Here is a 22,148-nt window from a genome sequence, read left to right as displayed (position 1 = left end):
TCAACAACCTGAATTTTATCACACCAACTAGAAAAACCTAATGAAGCTATTTAGTAACTGCGCAAATATCATAGCAGAGCGGGCTTATCTGTCAATCTCATGACTGACAGAACTGGAGTTCGAATCCTAGTGTTGATACCATAATATTTCCTCCATTCCCTTTGTTGTTGATGCGGGGTAACAAAAGGGGGGTAATTTATCCATGAATCTTCCCTTCTATTTAGTGTGGACTGTAATATCGCTGGTAAGACGTAAAATTAGTTATTTTTCTAAATCTGGTAAATGCTAACATTGGAATACGACAAGAGAGAGAGCACCATTACAACCTTATGACAGCTTGTTTATTGCTACTCTGAGTGTTACAAAAAACTTACGGTAGATGGCGCTGGAGTAAATTTGCAACATACTCCCCGTGTTGAAATATAGTACTGTATTTCAAATATATCAGCAATAAAATAATATCAAATATAAGTAATATGCAAAAACAAACAATTGGGAAATGACATCACTTTTTTTAAAAAAAATAAAAAGTAAAAATAGATATACATATATAAAATTGACACACAAGGAAATGACTTAATCAAACTTCAACTGGTACTGGTAAAATGGCTAGCTTAGTGATAGGACGTTTGAAAATACCACGTTTGGTTTTCACACTGCAAACTCTAACACATTTGTCTTTTCCTGGAAACAATTCGACAACAACTCCCATGAGCCATTGATTAATGGGCAAATTATCGTCTTTTACTATAACTACAGTGCCAATAGAAATGTTATCCTTTTCAAAGAGCCATTTTGATCGTTGTTGTAAATGGCACAAATAATTATTCGACCATTTTTTCCAAATTGCTTGGGTAATTTTTGTAGTCAATTGCCACCTACTTAACCTATTATCTTAAAGATCAACTAATTCTGGTTCCGGAATGCTTTTTATAGATCTTCCTATTAAAAAATGAGCTGGTGTTAAAACATCCAGATCATCAGGATCACTGGAAAGTGGCATTAAAGGCCTTGATTTAAAATACCTTCGATTTGATTAATAATAGTAAGAAATTCTTCGTATGTTAAAGTTAAAGTACCTATTGTTCGTTTTAAGTGAAATTTAAATGATTTTATACCACTTTCCCATATTCCACCAAAATTTGGACTTCCAGGGGGAATAAACTTTCAATTAATTCTCTCAGAAGCAAGAAATTTTGATAGAGTTTCATCTGGTTTACTAACTAGATTATACAAACGTTTAAGTTCTCTATTTGCTCCTAAGTAGGTTTTGGCATTGTCACTATATAATATGGAACATTTGCCTCTACGGGCAATGAATCTTTTTAGGGTTGCAATAAAAGAGTCAGATGTTAGATTAGAAACAATTTCAATGTGAAGCTTTGGTTACAAGACATACAAAAATAGCAATAAATATTTCTTGAAACGGACCTTTACGTTGATTTTTGTTTTTTATGAAAAAAGGTCCAGCGAAATCAGTACCAGAATTTAAGAAAGGAAAAGTTGGTTTACATCGAACACTAGGCAAATCTCCCATTTTTTGAACTAAAAATCTACGTTTAAAATTAGTGCAAATGACACAATCATGAACTATTTTTCGTGCCAAATTCCTACCATGTATTATCCAAACAGTTAGTCTTGACAAATTTAATAGTGCCTGTGCACCTATGTGACAATTTGATTTATGTAAATTTAATAAAATAAGCTCAGAAATTTTATGATTTTTAGGCAAAACTATGGGATGTTTGCTTTCATAGGGCAAATCAGAATTTGTTAGACGCCCTCCAACTCTTATAACATTTGCTGAATTATCAAAAAATGGAAACAAAAATTTCAGTTTGCTATTAACATTTATTGGTTTTCCTGATTTCAATAATTTAAATTCTTCTGCTAAAGATTCCTGCTGCACAAATGAACATAACTTTAATTCTGCTTCACTTACCTCACAGGATGTAAGATTTCCACTTCTCTTAATTTGATTCTTACAGTTGTAAATAAACCTGTATACATAAGACATTACATTAATCAATTTTGAATAAGAATTTGTTATAGAAAATATTTGGTTTAAAAAACTGAAATGAGAAATTAATAGATTAATGTCCTGCGATGGCTTGAGTTCAGATTGATATATCTTTGAGTCTCTTTCGGAAAATAGTTCACTTTCAGATTCTGAGTTCTTCCTTTGATTTATGGTGTTGGAACCCTGCCACCATAATGAGTAATGTAAAAGTTCCTTTGCTTCACAACCACGTGACAATATATCCGCTGGATTGGATATCGACGGAACATAGTTCCAAACACAATTCTGTGATAGTTGTTGGATTTCTTTCACTCGATTGGCGACATATTGTTTTAACTTTAAACAGTCAGTTTTTATCCAAGCGAGAACTATTTTTGAGTCTGAATATATATAGCACTGTTCGTTGGGGACATTCAGAGAGTTCCGTACTTTGTCCAGTAGCCTGCATGCCAATAGAGAAGATAACAGTTCAAGACGTGGAATAGTGAGTTGTTTTATAGGAGCAACTCTTGACTTAGAACACAACAGTTCTGATGTAAGATGGCCGTCTACATTTCGAGTTAGTACGTAAATTGCTGCTCCGTAAGCAAGGACACTGGCGTCGGCATAAACATGTAGTTCCATTCCTGATGCATCGTCTGTCACTTTGCGTTTCACATGTAACTCGTGTACGGCTGGAAGATTGTGGACAAACGATTCCCATTCTTCGGCTAAATTTGGAGGAAGCACATCGTCCCACGTTAACTTGATTGTCCAGAGTCTCTGAAGGAAGATTTTCGCTTTCGTGATAATTGGGCCCAAAAGTCCAAGCGGATCAAAGATACGTGCTATGACGCTAAGCACATCTCTCTTTGTATAGGCTTCTTGCCTTTTTAACGAAGTGAGTTGAAACCGGAATTCATCTGTTCTGGCATTCCAGATGACACCCAACGTTTTTGTAGTCTCATCATTGTTGGTAAATCTGTGCTCTACGACATCAGTTGACTCGTCTAATTCAACTGCATTGGATCTCCACTTATGTAACTTCATGCCACAAGATCTCAGAAGACCAGACAGCTCAGATTTAAGACGCACAGCTGTAAGTACGCTATCCACTCCACTGACTACATTATTCATGTAACTATCCCTCTCGAGAACCTCGGCCGCAGGAGGAAATCTTTCAGACTCATCTTTGGCTGCCTGGAGGATTGTTCGAGTGGCCAAAAACGGAGCTGAAGTTGTGCCGTGTGATGCCATAATTGGCATTACATATTTATTTTCTATCCTTTTAAAATATCTTTCATTACTTAAGCTGATTTTTTATTAATAGAATTATATTTAAAATAAATCACAAACTTAATCTTTTTAAAACGAACATAAAATATTTATTTCTTCTCTTCTAGATTAATGTAACGGATACTTTTTTTATTTCATTACTAATGCAGACTTATATATTCACTGTCGCCTTTAATCGAAAACAAAAATCGATTTATAACTTTTTATTCTAATTTTCCAACGGCTAAATGTTTCGGTTGCATGGTTGTAATAATTCACATAAATTTGATGGCGACTCATGATCGCCAAGGTGTTCTTTTAAACCCATGTTGATATGCTTGTTGGCTTTGTTTTGGCTATGATATACTGTGATAAATCGCCAATTTTGGATCTCCTACCCATACTTTCTCTGTCCGTTGAGAATAAATATATTCACTTTTAATTTCAAAATTTGTGAGGCTGGGAGCCCTTTGGGGGCCTCCCCAGTCTCAATTTCTAACGGTCAGAAAATGTACTCTGGCTTTATGACCTCTCAGTAGAGAGTATGCTGATTTCATCCCTTTAAGGGATTTCTTTTTTTTTTGATGAAGAAGTGGCCATTGTCTGAATCTAAAATTGCTTAATAAAATCTAAATTTACATTCAACGATTTGTACATTATTTCCTGTAAACTTAATTGTTTTAATCATTCAATATTGGCCCAAATGAACATTCATGTATTACACTATACGATTGGCGGCTACTGATGGAGAAACAAACACCTTTTTCTCCGTCACATGCCGTATGTTACGGTGTTCAATCGGTGTGTTTTGCACGGTTGATACTCGCTTGTTTTCCAAAGGATGCGAAGAACGTTTCTTTGGGAAGGCTCAACTAATATTTGACGGAACATTTTTTGAATATCTATGGTGAAGACAATGTGATGTTTACGGAAACGCACCAAAATGTCCTCTTTTACCTGTCCTTTCATTTGTAGATCATTTAAGCTTACACCAGTTGAAGTAGGTGCAAAGGCGTTGAAGACTACTCTGAGAGGAGTTGTAGTCTTTTCAGGGCGGTAAACTCCATGATGCTGCAGATAGCAGTGAGGATAATTGCTTTTATCCTCTGGATCTTGATCATCCTCTGTTTCTACGGGCTTCATGTGACCCATGTCTAGGTATTCTTGCATGAATTTAATATAATGACTCCTCATAGTGTCATTTTTAGAAAGCCGTCTCCAAAGCTGATTAAGTTTTTGCTCTGCTAAATGTTTGGATTCTCACAGCTTATGGAGATCTTTGATTGGCATTTGAACTATGTATCTACCAGTGTCGTCTCTCTTGTGCGTATTTTGATAATGCTGCTCGCATAAAATATCTTCTAGGCTCATGTAATGCTCTTTTGAGCTTAAGCACTCCTCAACTTCCCAAAACTTTCTTAGGGTTTGATCTAAAGTGTTAGTAGATTGGCTGATTAACCCACAGATTTCTTTAGCTTTATTCTGACTATTTGTACCTATTTCTCCCGTAAAGATAAACCCAAAAATAGAATTTCTTAAAACTATTTCAGTACCTGATATGTTAATATCGCCTATTCTCATAATTTCAAAAAATGCTTCCGCTCCTACGAGCATGTCTATGTTAGCTGAATTTGCGAAAATATTAGGTTCTGCTAAATGTATGTTTTTAGGTAACTCAAATTTCTTTAATGATAATGCTGCAGTTGGAATAAAATCTGTTATCTTTTTCACAACTAAGAAATCTAATGTTTTAAAATAAGTCCCATCCCTGTTAGTAATATCTGCCTGTAATTTCCCTTTTACAACAGTTTTATTGTTACCTAAACCTGCAATGGGGTTGTTTATTTTTCGCAATGGGACCTCTAATGCATTAGCAAGCACTTCGGTTAAAACGTTAGAAGTTGAACCACTGTCTAAAATACACCTAGCTTTAATAAGAGTACGAGTTTTGGAACTCCTAATAAATACCTCACATGTTGGCAAAATACCACTTTTATTTGAACAACGAGTATTTTTATTTACTAGTGATAAAGTTTGAGCATTAAATTCGGCAGCATTAATATTCGGAAATGTATTTTCCAAAGCTCTAGAATTATCAACATTTGAAATAAGAGATTGCTGACGCGACGAATCATTTACTTTTTCCCCTTGACGCCTATGAATTAATGTATTATGTCTGCGACCACAACTCGAACAAGAATGTTTCGATTTACAGTTTCCCACAGAGTGCGATTTCGATAAACAATTATAACATAATTTGTTTTTTGATATGACTTCAATTCTTTGCTCATCATTAAGCTTCAGAAAATAATCGCACTTAAAAATGGGATGGCTATTTGAACATAAAACACATGGCGGTACTTTTTTCTCATTGACTAAAAATGATCTTGACCTTGACTTTTCTGTTTTCACTTTTAGTTGAGCTGTTTGAGAAACATTTTGATAACTTTCTAGAATTTGTGCTCTTTTTTCCAAAAATAATAAGAAAGAATCTAATTTTGGGACTTCCTGCGTGCATAAACTTAATTCGTATTGTTTTCTAGTTTCTTTATCGAGTTTTGAAATGATAATATTTAAAGCGAAAATGTCTGATAAATCATTTCGTTTATATTCCAAAACATGAAGAGCTCTCAGATTTTTTCTTATGGTGTCAATTAGGTGCCTAAGTTCCTTGGCGGACTCATTGTTTATTTTTTCGACATCTAATATTGCTTTTATGTGACTCTCAATAATTAAGCGTTTATTTTCGTATCGCTCCTCCAACGCTTTGAATAATGACTGAAATGTATCGTCAAGCGTTTGAAGGTTTTTTGCCTCTCCTATTAGAGAAGAATTTAAGTAATGCAACTTTTGTATATCATTTAACTGCTCATTTGACGTAATAATGTTGTCAAATTGTATTTTAAATAATTGCCACTCATCGTATCTTCCTGAGAATTTTGGCATGGGTATTTCAGGAAAAGTTATGCTTTGTTTACATGCAGTTTTTTCTTTTAAATTTTGCGGGTTTTGCAGTAACGTATTTTCTAAATTTGACTGATTTAGAGTTTTGAAACACGTTTTTATGGTGGTTTTGGCGTACAGTAATTTGTCATTGTACTCTTCGCTTGTTGCGATTTCTTGTTCGTATTCCGTTGCATTTGTTATAAGTTCCTCAATTTCTGAATTTAAGTTTTTAATGTCTAATTCTTTACTAATTAAAATTTCCTGCAACTCGTTTAGTTCCGCTTCATTTGTTTCATAAGTTTGTTTACCTTTATTTTGCATAAACGCGTCTAATCGAGTTACTGCTTTTGAAATACTTGATCGAATTGTGGTACGTTTCTTTTTTAATTTGTCAATTTTCTCCATTGTTAATTGTTTTTAATTTAGAAATTCCTTAATAGTAATAAATTTTGATATGAATAAGTAAGATGAACAATTTAAAACGAAACTATACATATGTATTTGTGATTACCAAATTATATGCAGAATGTTTTAATTGTTAAGATACTACTTTTACTAAATACAATAAATTTGAAAGTTTATTTAGATTATAGTACCTAATTATATACTGTAAAATTATTTACCTCCGGCTCGACGGACCATTATGTTGTTGATGCGGGGTAACAAAAGGGGGGTAATTTAACGATGAATCTTCCCTTCTATTTATGCCTCTATCACACGAGAGAAAAATAAGTGCAACCGTAAGTGTAAGTGCAAGTGTAAGTGAAACTCTAAGCGCAATTCCTCCGTCCGGAGTTGCCGATAGGGTTGCTTAATTGCCTGAACGGTTGAACGGTTGCATGTAATTGGGTTACCATATTTTGTTATTTATCTTTACTTTTGGCTCATATTTAATTTTATCATATGATTCTATTATATCATAGTTTCTCAACGATGTTCGTAAAGACGCTGTAGAATATTGATTGATTTTGATTTAATTTTTTACATTTGTATTTGTATTAAGTCTTTTTTTCAGCAGCAAATTAAAATTCTGAAAACTTTACTTCCCCATTAGTGAAGTAGCATAGTATAAAAAGGATTATGATTTCTACCTCATAATATAAAATGATATTAAGATATCAATGAATTTCATGTTGTGTCCCTAAAAGGATAAGGGGGTGAAAGGGGGATGGACTTAAATACTATCGAGAATTTTGATGATTATTTTTATCTTGATTTGAGTGACTAAGGTGCAAAACATGGTGCGTAGCGTTTTTAAAAAGTGCTTAAAGGTGCTTATTTTCGATTTTCATTTTTTAAAGGCCCTTAAAGGTGCTTTTCTTAATAAGTGTTTTTAAAAAGTGCCTTATTTTCCTTTTTCGAAAATGAGATTTATGAAAGGGAATGTCGATTTTCGCCACATATTATGTAAAAACGTACTTTTCACATTTTTCTATTTCACGTTTTCAGAATTCATTCGTCCCGCAGTGGACTGATCGTTCAGACACGGTTCCCAGCACATCACCGAAGTCAAGCATCACTGGCTATGGTCAGTGTGCGGGTGGGTGACCACTTGGATCTGTCTGCGTAGGGACCGAGGGTGTGCGGTATTGGTCCTCGTTAAACTGTGCTACCGCAAAGTGCTCAACTTCGCTCGCAGGTCGTCGGGCTACCAAGGCGGGGGTGCCATCCCCTCCGCAGAGGATCAAAATTGTGATGGCATGCAGGGCCGGATTTACGTATAAGTTAAATAAGCTGTAACTTGGGGCCCCGAGATGACAAGGGCCCCCAGATCCTACTCCCCCCCTCTTTTTTTAAAGTTTTATTCGGAGCTGGGGCCCTCAGAAGCCCAAAATGCATTTTTTTTCTTTTTTACATTGTCGGACATAATAAATATAAATAAATGACTGAATAGAACAAAAAACTTCGTTGTCACTAGTAGGGAACATATCATCTTTCAAACAATTTGAGTATTAATAAATTAATTATAAATAAACGATTTTTTAGTTTAAAAATAAAAAAGTTTTTTTTTGTCCCATCATTCGAGCATCAGACTATTTAATATATGTTTCTAAAGATCAGAATTCCCTTTTATTTTACTTTAAAATTGTACAAATGATATATTTAATGCTTTCATGTGATATGCAGCAGTTTTAAATAGCACTTTAAAATATCTAAAAAAGGACAGAAATTGTTAGTTCAAAAAAAAAAATTTAATACTTTTGAATAAGAATTTAAATAACAACACACGTTTGTTTTACTATCTCATTCTACATAGCATTATTTAGAGTAGACAGTTGCGTGTGGGTGTGATGATGACGTAATAAAAGAGGCATACAAAGAAGTTAAAATCCTCAATATTATATTTCTAAACTCCTCGAAAATGTAGTAAAAAAGGTATACAAATTAACTGTCGCAAACAAATTAATATTAAGTAAGAACGAAACAAAAATGATATCGAAATATGCTGAATCACTAATGAGACCGGGATGAAAGACATCGAAACCTATTTGATTGTAATAGTATAACTAGAAGGTGTTTCTAAAATTCTGAAATCTATTAGGCTTTAATTTTTTTTTCTGTCACAAACTTTATCAGTAATTAAAAATAATAAATTCGTTAGATTTTAATATTGGTTGTTTTTTCGTTGATTAATTTCTCTTTTAAAACATTTCATTCTATAATAAGATAATTATTCTACAATTGTAATTATCTAAAACTAATTGCTAATTGATATAAAGCTTTAGTGTGTTCCATTGATATGTTGAATGCTCGTTTTGGCTGGATGCCCGGGACTGTTGCTCTTTCACATCCTATCCACTATCAAGAGCAGAGCTGATGCTTTAAACTCGTGTGACATTTATTCTCTCTGATATTTAATAGACCCTTTAATAAATTCTTAAAAATATAAGCCAAAAATTTACATAAATAATGAAATTTTTTTTCTTGCCCAAAAATTTAACAAATGTACTTAAAATAATTAAAAAGAAAGCAAAAATAATAAAGAAATATTTTCAATATAAACATCAATTAAATCATATCAGCTTACGAAATGGTCTTTTTATTTTTACAAACAGTATTAATATAACGGCCCTCACCTGCTCCAGGGACTGCTGGATTAGGTTCAAAATGACAAGGCTACGGAGTTGAATATTAGTAGTCATGAACTCGAAATTGGGTCGACTGTTCAACGACGGTTATAAAATAAACTAATAAATTTGGCCGGGATAGCCTGGTTGATAGGGCGTTGGACTCGTGTTCGCGAGAATGGGAGTTTGAATCCAGCCGGCAGAAGAATACCCATGTACAAAATGGTGGCTGGTGCATGTTGAATCTGTCGGGGTCACAAAGTCTTCCAAGTTCTCACAACAAATAAATACCTCTGGGTACTAATCCAACAGTTCCCATGTCTTCTGGATTGGGTTCAAAATTACAAGGCAACGGAGTTGAATATTAGTAGTCGTAAACTCGAAATTGGGTCGGCTGTGCAATGACTGTTATAAAATAAACTAATAAATTTGGCCGGGATACCCTGGTTGATAGGGCGTTGGACTCGTGTTCATGAGAATGGGAGTTTGTATCCAGCCGGCATAGGAATACCCATGTATAAAACGGTGACTGATGCATGTTAAATCTGTCGAGGTCACAAAGTCCTTCAAGTTCTCATAACAAATAAATATCTCTGGGTACTAAACTAACAGTTCTTCTGGATTGGGTTCAAAATTACAAGGCCGTGGAGTTGAATATTAGTAGTCGTATACTCGAAATTGGATCGGCTGTGCAATGACTGTTATAAAATAAACTAATAAATTTGGCCGGGATAGCCTGGTTGATAGGGCGTTGGACTCGTATTCGTGAGAATGGGAGTTTGAATACAGCCGGCAGAAGCATACCCATGTATAAAATGGTGACTGGTGCATGTTAAATCTATCGGGGTCACAAATTCCACCAAGTTCTCATAACAAAGAAATACCCCTGGGAACTAATCTGGCAGTTCCCTTGTCTTCTGGATTGGTTTCAAAATTACAAGGCCACGGTGTTGAATATTAGTAGTCGTAACTCGAAATTGGATCGGTTGTTCAACGGCGGTTATATATATAAAAAAAACTAATAATCAAAATGTATTTTCTTGTTTTCTTTCTAACTCTTTGCATATTCTCTACGCACTTTCAAAATTTCATGTTTCTAAGTCTTATAGATTTTGTAACGTAAAAAAAAGAACATTTGAGAAAAAAATTCGCGAAAAAATCATAAAAAATTGCAAATATATTCAAAATGATTCTAAGAAAAAAACTCTGTTAAATATATAGTGGTCCAGCACGCCAAATTTTTACTCTGTGCTTAAAATGTGTTTCTTTTGTAACTTTTTTCCCTCGTTCAAAAAATATGTGCAATAAAAGAAAGGTTCTACATAATAGTCTCATCACAATTAATATATTTAACAATAAAGTAATATTATCAAATTTTTTAATAATATAATGTTAATACTCAACAATTAAAAATAATGACAGTTTACTTTAGGTGCATAGAAATGGAATTGAACTTATAAGGGCCCCATCATTTTCAGTAGCTTAGGGGCCCACCAAGCTTAAATCCGGCCCTGATGGCATGTCTTCGGATCATCCTCCGGGATGTTTCCCAGACCGTCGCCAATAGCCCATTGTGCAGCTCTAGTGCGACGTAAATTAACAACAACAACAGAATTCATTCAACCATGATCAATTTCAGCTTACCGTCAGTCCATAGCGTATGAAAGCGCCAATCATTTTACAGGTTTGGTGAAATACTTGCGAGTCCGCATGTGCGTCTAGTGAGCTGGGTTCGGTGAGATTCTTGCTCTCTCATGCTGCATTTTGCAAAATATTCTCAATTTCAGTTCTTATTTTCCACCCTCTGAAATCGAACCGAAAAATCTCTTGATCATTTTTTTAATGGCTAATATAATCAGGAAAACAGTTCTTTGTCAAATTCTAGTTATTTTATCATGATCATGTAAAGTCTGAGAATTATTTTGCATTTTGTCAATTTACTTAGTGCTTTAAAATATTTTTTGAGTGCCTAAAATGTTCTTAAAGGTTGCTTATTTTTTATTGAAAGATTTGGCTAAGCACCCTGTAAAAGCATAGTTTATTTATATATATTTACTATCTAATATGCTAGCTAGGCAAGTGCGGTATCATTATCTATGTAAACACTAAATCGAATGTGAATAAAAACAAGCTGTCTGATTTAATAGTTTAACAATTCGAAAATTTATAAAAAGTTTCATGTGTAGAAAGGACAATTTTATGACTCATACCACTTTATGCAACTGACATCTAATCAAGTGAGGCATTTCTTCAAATTTAATTTTTTAAGCTTAATTCAAAAACATAGTCCTTTGAAATAATTCTTTAGAAGAAATGATGGTTTAATGTATGAAATATAAAATTTTTGAATTACCTTTCACTCATAAAATATTTAGAACATCAAAACTATTAGATCTATCAAATTAATTCTATGTTTTTAATTGAGTCTAAAAAATACATAATAAATAATGTCAGACTTGTCTATACTACAATGTCTCAGAATTTTATTTTCATCAAATTAATTTACATTACATGAAGGGATCATCAATTTTATTCATTTACACATTGCATATCAGGAATATAACTTTTATGAAAATTATTTTTTCCAATTTCTTAGTAAATTTGCTTTTTAAATATAAGAGAATTTTCAATGTCATACTTACATTTTATTATTGCAAAATTTAAAACATTCATTATTGGTATGAGATAATTAAATTAAAAATCATAGGATTTATTTTAGGACAAATTTATTGTAATATACAGTATATAGATTAAAATTTATTAATAACTAAGAAAAAAACAATATTTTATTAAGAACATACTTTTTATGTATCATATTATTTTGTTATAGCCTTTTACGTGTTTTGTTTTGCATTTTAAATAATACAAGAATCAATTTAAAAAATAAAACATTTATTGTCAAGTGAAACATTTAGAACATTATTCATTTTTATTTCTTATTTTTTAATTTCTTCCATAAAAACAGTATTACATCTCTTTCCTTCTTTACCAGACAAACCTTACAGGATTATACGAAATATCTGAAATAAAAGAAAGAAATCACTTTCATGATAAAATTTTACCAACACATTATTAGAATAAGGAAGATTAAATGCCATTAATTTGAAATCATTTAAGTCCTTAGGTATCCCTTTTAAACTTATTTTAAGTTTGACAGATATTTTGATTATAGTTTTAAGATTATTCTATACACTAATGAAAGATGGCAGGTGTGTTTGGTTTTGTAGTTCTTATGTTTGGATTGAAATTTGTTTCAAGAAAAATAAATTGTATTTATAAACGAAGACTCTTAAAAATGTAAGTATATTGAAAAATTAGTAAGGTACACTTACATACTTACTGTCATTATAGAAAAGCTAAGTATTAAAAGATAAATGTGAAGTATAAATAAAAAGTAAAGTATCATTAGTTAACTTTGAATAATTAGAAACAAAATATTATGCAAATCATCATACACAAAAAAAAAAAAAAAAAAAAAAAAATAGAGGGGATGAATGTAGAAACAGACAAGGAGATTGGGAATTTGCATTTTTAATAATTACTTTTTATGTATAATATATTACCTTTCTTGTAATACTTTTCAATAATTACTGGAAAATGGGGTAACTTTGTGAGAAACAAGGTAAATATTTACCACACATATTTTCTAACTTGTTTTGAAATGAGATTTTCAAAAATTAAAAGAATTCTTAGGGAAGAATAAAATAATTATTTCACTAATAATTATAATAATAAAAAATTTTCAAATAATAGGACCCATGCTTTTACAATCAACAGAAATAAAGATTAAAATTTAAAAATAAAGAAATATAATCATTATTATATTTTATGTTATAATAATGTAACAAAGTTTGGCGAGTTGCTTGGCGAATATTTCAAAGTAAAGCTTTTCGCCAGTATAATTCTTTACATATATAAAAATAGAAATTATTTCTATTTAAAGTAATTAAAACTTTGATCGGAACAAATTATAATAAGTTTTAATTTTATTAGCTTAAAATAAATAAATATTTTAAAAGAAAATTTATTGCAAAAATAATGTACTATACTCACCGATACTAAAATCGTGTGCAGGTTCCTGTTATGGTAGTACATCAACTGCATTAAGATGGTCATCTCATAGTGCGAAAGTATTTTTAATGCTTTCATTTTAAAGGAAATGTTATTATTAAACTAAAAACTTATTCCGCTTCATCTATAAAAAAATTTCATTCGATCATCCTCTTCCTAACGTCGCCGCCATTTTTATTTACATTTGTATACGTCATCACATAAAATTGAAACGTCATAAAAAGCAAACGATCTGATTGGTTCATGAAAGAAATTGCCTGAACGGTTGCAGATATTTCGTGCAACCGTGATTTCTATATCACACGAGGATATTTTTGAAGAAATTTCACTTACAGTTGCACTTACACTTACAGTTGCACTTACACTTACAGTTACACTTGCAGTTGCACTTATTTTCTCTCGTGTGATATAGCCATAAATCTGGTAAATGCTAGCATTGGAATACGACAAGAGAGAGAGCACCATTACAACCTTATGACAGCTTGTTTATTGCTACTCTGAGTGTTACAAAAAACTTACGGTAGATGGCGCTGGAGTAAAGATGCAACACCCTTAGGATACACAATAGGCCCTATAGGTTACAATGTATGTTTAGATAATAGTGTGTTAAATAGCGTTAAAATGAGGAAATTCGATGTCAATTTTCTGTATTTCAACATGGCCCAATAACTCCCCTTAATATTGAACCATAATATTCAAATTGAACCTCATATTATATTACCCGGTCAACACATGAAGATTTTCCAGCTCTTCAATGCCCATTACCTTACGAAAAACCGATATGTCTAGTTAAATAATTAATTTTCTTCTGACATTTTTGAAAAATGCTAGTTGTAAATGGTTAAAAAACCGTATAGTTTTGAATTCATGGTCTTATAACCATACTTTTTGTTAAAGGTTTCAAAACCATATAGGAAAAAATTTTCTTTACCGCAACCTTTAGGGTTAATCGGAGGGACAGACAGCTGCCAGTTATTTTACTATAATTTTAGAAAATAAGTGTTCCTTAATAGTGTATTTTGTTAGAAACTCTTCTTCAGTAAAATCTAGTAATTTCATGTTTTCGGCCACATTTTTACAATTATCAAGAAAAATAACAAAAATCTTGCTACATTTTAACTTACAAAAGGATATTAAGACTATCTGAATGAAAATTTAAAAGTCAAGAAATTTAAATTTTGTCATAAAATTTTTAATTAAATCGTTGACAATTTGCAAAATATTGCGACAACGCAAAGAAATAATCATTTACTATAAAGATAATAAATAAAGCACTGAATAATATTTGCAACACATAGAATATGGAATAAGAAATTGATTTTAAATTGAGATTGAAAAGGAACCACAATTATTAATCTTGATGTAGATATATATTATTTTGAATCTCTGTCAAATATATATAAGTCTTAAAATATATAAAGTCATAATTTAATACTCAATCTGTCGAATCACAGGTGAGGAAAGCGGAAGGAAAAATATCAAACTGGTTTGATTGCCGGATAAAACTTGGAGGTTTTTCTTAATACTAATCGCATTTGTTGTTGTAACTTTCTTGTTCCTTTTGCTCCCATTGTAAGACAAACTAATAAGCTTCAATGTTTTCATTTTAGTTTTCTCCAGTGATTCTTTAGAATTCGATAGCGTTTATGATTTTTCCTCTTATAAATATTAATTAACGAGCCCTAATGTACCTACTTTTTTTCTTCATTTCTTACCAATATTCCGGAAAAAAGTATTACGGACAATTGATGCAAGTCACTCTGTAGTATTCAAATAAAGACATTTTTTTAAAGAAATATGCAAGTATTTTTTAAAATTTTTTTTTTTTTTTTTTTTTTTTTTGCTGTGGAAATGTTGTTTGTGATATTTATTCAATTGAAATGTTTATATGTTAAAGCTCTTTGTTAAATACATTATTTTATTAGTTCATTGAGGTTATATTCATGTAACATGCTTAAAATGCACGTAACTAAAAAGCGAAAAATAAATAAATTACGGGATATATATTAATAAGAATGGAATAATCCAATAAAAAAAATCGAAGATGATAATGACCTAATAAGTAAATATGTTAGTTCAATAGGTTATGATTATATAGTATGTTAAAGATAGAAATAATTATATATTAAAAATAGCGAAAAAAATAAAAAATAACGGAAGGAGGAAAAATGAAATAAACAAATTTAAAACGAACTAGTTATACTAAAAAAGCCGAAATGATAATAAAGATAGGTATAAATAAGTTTGACAAATGACGCTTGTTCTGTAGCAACCTTCACAGCTTTCCTCTAGATGGCGCAATCTCGACAAATGTATCCCTAACATTTGCGCTGAAAAGGTTCTTTTCAGGAGAACGTTAGTGAGGGGGGGGGGAAACGACATCCGCAGACCCTTTTCCCGGATTCCTGTTGGGAAAACTGATTTACAACGAACTGGACATAGTTTCCGTCACCCCCATTGCTTTTCTCCTTATAGGTCGGACGGGAAGACTTTACGGCGTCTTAATAGTTCTTTCATTTGAGAATATTTCTTGATATTTGCGTATGAAAACGATATAAAATATCCGGTTCCTGAAAGGCAATTTTTTTTAAAATTAAAAATGAAAAAAACTTAAAGCAAAAGCTTATATTCGTAAAATTTAAAGAAAGTTTGAAAACAAGGAAAACAAATATTTGGGATCAATTACAAATAAGATGCTGACATTAAAATATTTAATTTGAATTTGAGATGGGATGTTTCTTACGGTGTTTTAAAACCTGTTCTATGTTCAACCGTTATATATTCTTTTAGATATTTAATCACGTAAGGATACAAAAAAAAAAAAAAAAAAAAAAAAAAAAATTAAAAAAATGGCTCAAAGTGCGGGTTCTGAATACCCAAATGAAACCTCACAAAACTTAACTCAAGAGTATGAGCAACCAAGAACGAGCACTCCCTCAAAAGAGGAGGGTTCTCAAATGGGACAAAAAATGTTTGGTGCAACTTTACACCCTTCAAAAAGAGAACATTTTTATCATCTTTTGTGGACTAATAAACATGTGACGGGGACACTATGTGCAGTATTTTGGTCTTTTGGAATGTGTGTTGCTTTCCTTGGACCAACACTTTTGGATTTGGGTTGCAAGACAAATACAGTATTTGCAACCATGTCATGGGTATTCTTCAGCCAATCTTTGTTCGTACTACTTGGTTCAGCATGTGGTGGAGTTCTCGTACAAAGGTAAGAATGTATTTTTTAAGTATTTTAAGCAGGGTAATATAAATTATATTTTATTAATAGTACTGTAACAAGTACTTCTTATTACAGCAATTTAAATTTATATAAATACTTTTTCAAGAAGGAAAAAACCTGAAAGCATATTTTGTTCGCTGTAGTTTATTAAAATAACGCAAATTCCTGCACATTAAATGAAAAAAGGGAAAATAAATTATTTTTTATTCAAAATGGTTTAACAGTACAAAATAACACAAACTCCTGCTGATAAAATGAAAACAAAAAATTATATTTTATTTTCAGTGATTTATCTTTCAAAAAGACACATTTTCCAGTACATTAAAGGAAAAAATGAAAATAACTTATATTTTGTTCTAAGTAGCTTAACTTTCAAAATAACACAAATTCCTGCACATGAAATGAGAAAAAAAAATTAAAAATTAAATATATTTTATTCTCAGTAGTGTAACTATTAAAATAACACAAATTCCAGCGCATGAAATGAAGAAAAAAAGAAGAAGAAAAAACCCGCCCTCTAACTTAAACTGGAATGTTGATGGAAATGTTTACGTTTAATTTACTTTCTGGTATCAAAATATTTCAGATAAATTCCATAAAATTGTGAATTTATTATTCAGTAGTTATGTTTTAGAAGAAAAGGAAAGAATAAAAAATAACTCGAATTTCGTGAAAAATAATACAAAATGTAAGAATACAATCTGCACAAGAATAAGATATATGTCAGGTTGATTTTTAAATGATCCCCATTAAATTAAATATATTTAATATGTGCAAGAGAAAGAAATGAATCTCGATATTCGGAAAGAACTTTTTACCAGACACTCCTAACAATTTTACCAGAAATTTAATTAGAAAATATTTCCTATCCTTCCAAATGATACAAAATATCTGAAAAAAATTATGTTTATGATCCTTAAAATATAACATAATAGAAAATAAATATAATTTTACGTTAAGTTTCAGACCATAAAAATTTTTTTTCCCTTCAAATGTTTTACATAGGAAAGGCAGAAAATATTTTTATTCTGATTTCGTGAAAAATTGTTAACAGGACTGAGGCCTGTTGACAACTTTGACTGACTTTAACCTGACTTTCTGCATACTGGGCTGCATAAATTGGATTGATTCATAAATAACTTTGATTTCGTTAATTTTATTTGATTCGATTTGAATTCATTTGATTTTATTCGAATGATCACCTTTTAATACAAAAATCAATGATTTAATTACGTATAGATTTATTAAAATCACTTTACTCAATACTATTTGTAATAGAAATGAATTTAAAATAAATTTTAAAAATTATTTTCAAGCATTTTTAATTTACTAAAAACTTATTGTCATACCAGAGCTTACTAGAATTTATTTCTGATTCAAGATAATAAAAATGTACGGAGAAAATATGTACAAATAAAATTTATGCATAGACCGCAAAGTGAAAACGAAGAGCATCATTTTTATTTGTTACTTATGGCGGATTAGGAAGTTATTTATGACTCAACATAATGAGAATTTTCAGATAAAATATGTTACCATAAAATTTGTGCATAAGGCTCAAAATGAGCTTCATTTTTTGTTAGTTACTTATGACAGATTCGGAAGTTATTCACGACTCAACATAACGAGAATTTATTAATAAAATATTTACAAATAAAATGTGTGCATGAACTACAAAATGTACTTCATTTTTAGTTAGTTACTTTATGAAGGACTAGGAATTTATTCCTGACTCAACATATGAGAATTTACTGATAAAATATGTACAAATAAAACTTGTGCATAAACCGCAAAATGAATATCACGTATATAATTTTTTGTTAGTTATTTATGACTCAACATAATGAGAATTTATTAATAAAATGTTTACAAATAAAATTTTTGCATTTACAGCACATAATATACTATGCCTCATTTTTTGTTGATTCTTCAGGACGAATGAAAAAGTTATTTAGGAATCAATATAAAGAAAAATTATTAAATAAGGAAATAAATTTATGCATATACCGAAAAATCTGAATGATATATCATTTATTTTTTGTTTATGAACATGTTAACAATTAGAACTCGAGTTAAGTTCAAGTAAATAATGATCCAAGTAACTACTTTCATGTTTTTACAACTTCTCAAAGATTATAAAATGTAACTACATAAAATAATTGTAAGGGCATAACATTATTTTTGTTTTCAAATATCCATGATTTTGCTGAAAAAAAAAAGCTGAAATTATCAATAAAACGAATATTAATGTTAGATTTGTTTCTATTTGAAGTAAAAGAAAGTGGCATTCTTAGTAATTTAAGTTGTACTTAATTCAACTATTTTAATAAGATAAGTGTAAAAAGCTGATATATGAATAAAATATATCAACAACACTAACATGAAAAATTCCTGAGCGTCTTGTTTATTTTTAGTTAAGATCTCCTTAATGTCAAGTGTTGTTAAGATGTTGTTAAGATCGCCTTAATTTTCACTTTATAATCCTTTATTAATGTCGTATAAGATACCCTTCATTTATATTCCGCAAAAGAAGTTTTGAAGAGGAAAGTCTTCAGGTAGAAAAATCATCTCCTTCACAATATAATAAATTAATTATTTTATTTCTTACATTATCCCATTATCCATAATATACTGTGGGCCTAAAGAAAAAACGGACCACCTTGAATAACTTTTGAGCTAATGATCGGATCTTCACTTACTAGTACTCAATCTTAATGGCTTAAGAAGGCGACCTCTAAAATGCTATCTATTTAGTGCAAAAATGATTTTAAAGTTTCGAAACCAGACGCAAAAATGTTTTTTCTCGGAAAAACATCCATTGATTTGGATTCCTGACTCTAAAATTATGGGAGTAACTGCAATCTGGAAAATATGGTCTAAATAATTTGTTCAGGAGAGCCGTCGAAAGTTTGAACCCCGTAATATAAACTTCACTTTCTGCGTATTTTGCCATATTTCGAGAATTTTTTGAGCGAATTGAACATTTTTTGCACGCAATTATAAAATTCTTTTATTCAAAGATAATTTCATGCAGAAAATTATTTTAAATAATTACATATTATTATTTATTATTATTCTTTTTAATAATCGAAAAAGTTTTGATTGTAAGTTAAACATATTTTTACATCATTTTAAAGAACGTAATTTTATATTGTAAAATTTGAATAGAATCTTCCTGAGAATCGAATCGTATGTTTAAAATTCGATTTCTCTGGAACTATTCGACAGATTCGTTCAAATATGGATCATAAAATTAAATTTTTTTAAATTATGTAACTTTTTTTATCCCTTACTATAAATTTGCTTGGACTATTATACAATTAAATAACAAAAAATAATAAATAATTATAAAAAAATACTTTTTGCATGAAATTATCTTTGCAAAAGCGAATTTTTTAATTACGTGCAAAAATTTTAGAAATAACTTTTTCGGGACAGGGCGAAACATTCAAAAAGTAAAATTAACATTAAGAGGTCCAAACTTTCGACCACTTTCCTCTCCAAACTATTAGGACCATATTTCCCCGATTGTGCCTACAACCCAAAATATTAAAGCCGTTAAAATAAAGGTATGTTATTCAGAAAAAGTTACGTTTTTGTATATGATTCCGTCTACACTAATTAATTAGCATATTTGAGGTCACCATCGAACATTCAAGTTCCGAGCATTAAATCAAAAGTTATTTAAAGTGGTTTTGGCGCATTGTACATTATAAGGAAAATGTATTCAGATTTAATAGTTGATGAAGCCCGGATAAGAGAGCATCAAACCTTAACTTTTAAGTGAACCTTGATTTGCTGCATCAGAGAATCCCTACCTTGTGCTTGTCACTGTATTGATACACTTATTTGTATCACATTGAGACTCCTATTATCCTAGACACTATTATCCTATTATCCTAGACACTATTTTGAGACTCCTTGCTCGGATGATGCAGAGCAAGGAGTCTCAAAATAGTAAGTGCGCCAAAAACATCGATAAAGTGAGCCAAAGGGTGAGTTTGGCGAAGTTCCCTTTTGCTGTAGGGGTTGCACCCATTTAGGAATCAGTAGAGAGTTTGCATCCTGGTGAGTGATTCCTAGATTCTCTTCCCCTTTTATTACTTAATCAATTGTAATTATGTAACCAAGAATATTTCTATAATTAAAATTTAACTTTAAATATGAGTTTTCTAATTTTAACTAAAATTAATATAATTCCTATCAATGTGATACAAATAAGTGTATCAATGGTGCCGTGACCCAGGATGCGTCATCACAACAAACAGGTCACATCTTCCCAGCTATGCAAACTCTCTACTGATTCCTAAATGGGTGCAACCCCTACAGCAAGAGGGAACTTCGCCAAACTCACCCTTTGGCTCACTTTATCGATGTTTTTGGCGCACTTACTATTTTGAGACTCCTTGCTCTGCATCAGTATCAAGAGAGAAAAGCGATTCGAACCTAAATTGGGCGTATTTGTACCTACCAGATAATAATTCTCCAAACAAAATTCCCGGATGCTTATTGAAACTCTTGGAGCACATGAGTCATCGATTACGTGCGGCTTTTTTTTAATTTTTCGGGGCGGCATCCGTTGTTTTCAAAGTTTCGTGGATCTGTAGACCTAAGACATGTTCCGACAATCATTGCTCTACTTTTAAATCACATCAAAAGTTATTTAAAGTGCTGATGCTCACTGTTGATTTCAGGTAATTATGCTCACTAGATACAGTGGCGTGCAAAAGTCTTCATCCTGTATTGCTCTAGCTTTTGTCTGCTTATAAATATAACTACAAAAATATACATAAATTTTTTAACAGATGCATATAAAAACTGTGCTATTTTGTAAAAATTGTTTTTAAGCAATTAATTTTCATTCCAATCAAATTTGAATAACAACATACCAGCCGGAGACTTTTGCACGCCACTGTAAGCCCATTTAAGATAAGCTGTGATTCTCGAAGATAAAACCTCTTCTTGAAATCTCATAACCATACACTTTTGTCACAGCATGTCGTAAGCAGAGGGCGTGCCGTATAATTAGAACTATTGATATCAATATTTGCACGCGTGATCAGATGCTTATTGACAGATATGACTTGTAAAAAATCTATGCTGATGATGGATTAAAGCATCGAAATATTTTATAAAATAAATAAAAAATTAATAAAAAATTAATTTCAAAATTTTATGTTTTTATTTATATCAAAAATCAGGAACAACAATGCATATAAAAGTAACACTGAAAATATATCTAAATATATTTTATACTTATTAAATGATAAATACAAAAGACTCTACTTAGTTTCAAAAGTTTCATAAATATGTAGCTGATTTCCATAAAAGCTATCTTTCATTAAATAACTTAAAAAAGTTCATATTTCTGACGTATTACACTGTACCAAACTTGAATGAATGATTTAAATGACAGAACTTGAGTGAGCTTATAAAATTATAGCTTATCTTTAGTTTTTGCCTTCGAACTTAGTGGCAAAATCCTTATCTTTTATTTAAGCTATTTGCTCGATGGCATTCGTGGCATTTCAATTTGCTGCCAAAAGACATGCTATCT

The 22,148-nt window shown here is 31.0% G+C and overlaps 4 protein-coding genes and 1 long non-coding RNA gene across 7 annotated transcripts in view; 1 reads left to right on the top strand and 4 right to left on the bottom strand.

The window, feature by feature from the left end:
* Positions 1 to 895: 895 nt before the first annotated feature.
* On the bottom strand, positions 896 to 3,256 carry LOC147801178 (uncharacterized). Its single transcript, XM_087155167.1, has 3 exons — positions 2,161 to 3,256; positions 1,943 to 2,000; positions 896 to 1,010 (listed from the first exon to the last, which is right to left on the bottom strand). The coding sequence occupies exons 1-3, from the start codon at positions 3,254 to 3,256 to the stop codon at positions 896 to 898; spliced, it is 1,269 nt and encodes a 422-aa protein (XP_087011293.1).
* Positions 3,257 to 4,045: 789 nt separating this feature from the next.
* Positions 4,046 to 4,468, bottom strand: LOC147801177 (uncharacterized). Its single transcript, XM_087155166.1, has one exon. The coding sequence runs from the start codon at positions 4,466 to 4,468 to the stop codon at positions 4,046 to 4,048; it is 423 nt and encodes a 140-aa protein (XP_087011292.1).
* A 66-nt stretch (positions 4,469 to 4,534) lies between these two features.
* LOC147801176 (uncharacterized) lies at positions 4,535 to 6,541 on the bottom strand. The gene has a single exon (XM_087155165.1). It carries the CDS (start codon positions 6,539 to 6,541, stop codon positions 4,535 to 4,537), a length of 2,007 nt encoding a protein of 668 aa, XP_087011291.1.
* Positions 6,542 to 12,268: 5,727 nt separating this feature from the next.
* On the bottom strand, positions 12,269 to 13,710 carry LOC147801175 (uncharacterized). The gene is made up of 2 exons (XR_015430424.1): positions 13,342 to 13,710; positions 12,269 to 12,308 (listed from the first exon to the last, which is right to left on the bottom strand). It is a non-coding gene; the product is annotated as an uncharacterized LOC147801175 (long non-coding RNA).
* A 2,007-nt stretch (positions 13,711 to 15,717) lies between these two features.
* Positions 15,718 to 22,148, top strand: part of LOC107446986 (solute carrier family 60 member 1) — a 113,294-nt gene continuing 106,863 nt past the window's right edge. For 2 of the 3 annotated variants that reach the window (XM_016061780.4, XM_016061781.4), the window contains exon 1: positions 15,718 to 16,579. In XM_016061780.4, the coding sequence (XP_015917266.1) occupies positions 16,209 to 16,579 (371 nt within the window). In that variant the 5' untranslated portion in view covers positions 15,718 to 16,208. Of the gene's footprint in view, positions 16,580 to 21,016; positions 21,286 to 22,148 lie in introns of those variants that run through there. The other variant, XM_087155498.1, reaches the window with a different exon arrangement.

The sequence above is a fragment of the Parasteatoda tepidariorum genome, chromosome 11 (genome assembly GCF_982258835.1).
Source record: "Parasteatoda tepidariorum strain Cologne lab strain chromosome 11, Ptep-v5.0, whole genome shotgun sequence".
NCBI classification, from domain to species: Eukaryota; Metazoa; Arthropoda; class Arachnida; order Araneae; family Theridiidae; genus Parasteatoda; species Parasteatoda tepidariorum.
The sequence above is the reverse complement of the archived record's forward strand: the minus strand, read 5'-3'. Positions and strand labels throughout refer to the sequence as shown.

Excerpts from the sequence above, each read along its gene's own strand:
- LOC147801178 (XM_087155167.1), bottom strand. The coding sequence starts at position 3,256 with ATGGCATCACACGGCACAACTTCAGCTCCGTTTTTGGCCACTCGAACA. Across the intron at positions 2,001-2,160 it reads GAAGAACTCAGAATCTGAAA|GTTTATTTACAACTGTAAGA; the intron begins GTGAACTATTTT and ends TTATGTATACAG. Across the intron at positions 1,011-1,942 it reads GAAATCTTACATCCTGTGAG|GCCTTTAATGCCACTTTCCA; the intron begins GTAAGTGAAGCA and ends TTTTAAATCAAG.
- LOC147801177 (XM_087155166.1), bottom strand. The coding sequence starts at position 4,468 with ATGAGGAGTCATTATATTAAATTCATGCAAGAATACCTAGACATGGGT.
- LOC147801176 (XM_087155165.1), bottom strand. The coding sequence starts at position 6,541 with ATGCAAAATAAAGGTAAACAAACTTATGAAACAAATGAAGCGGAACTA.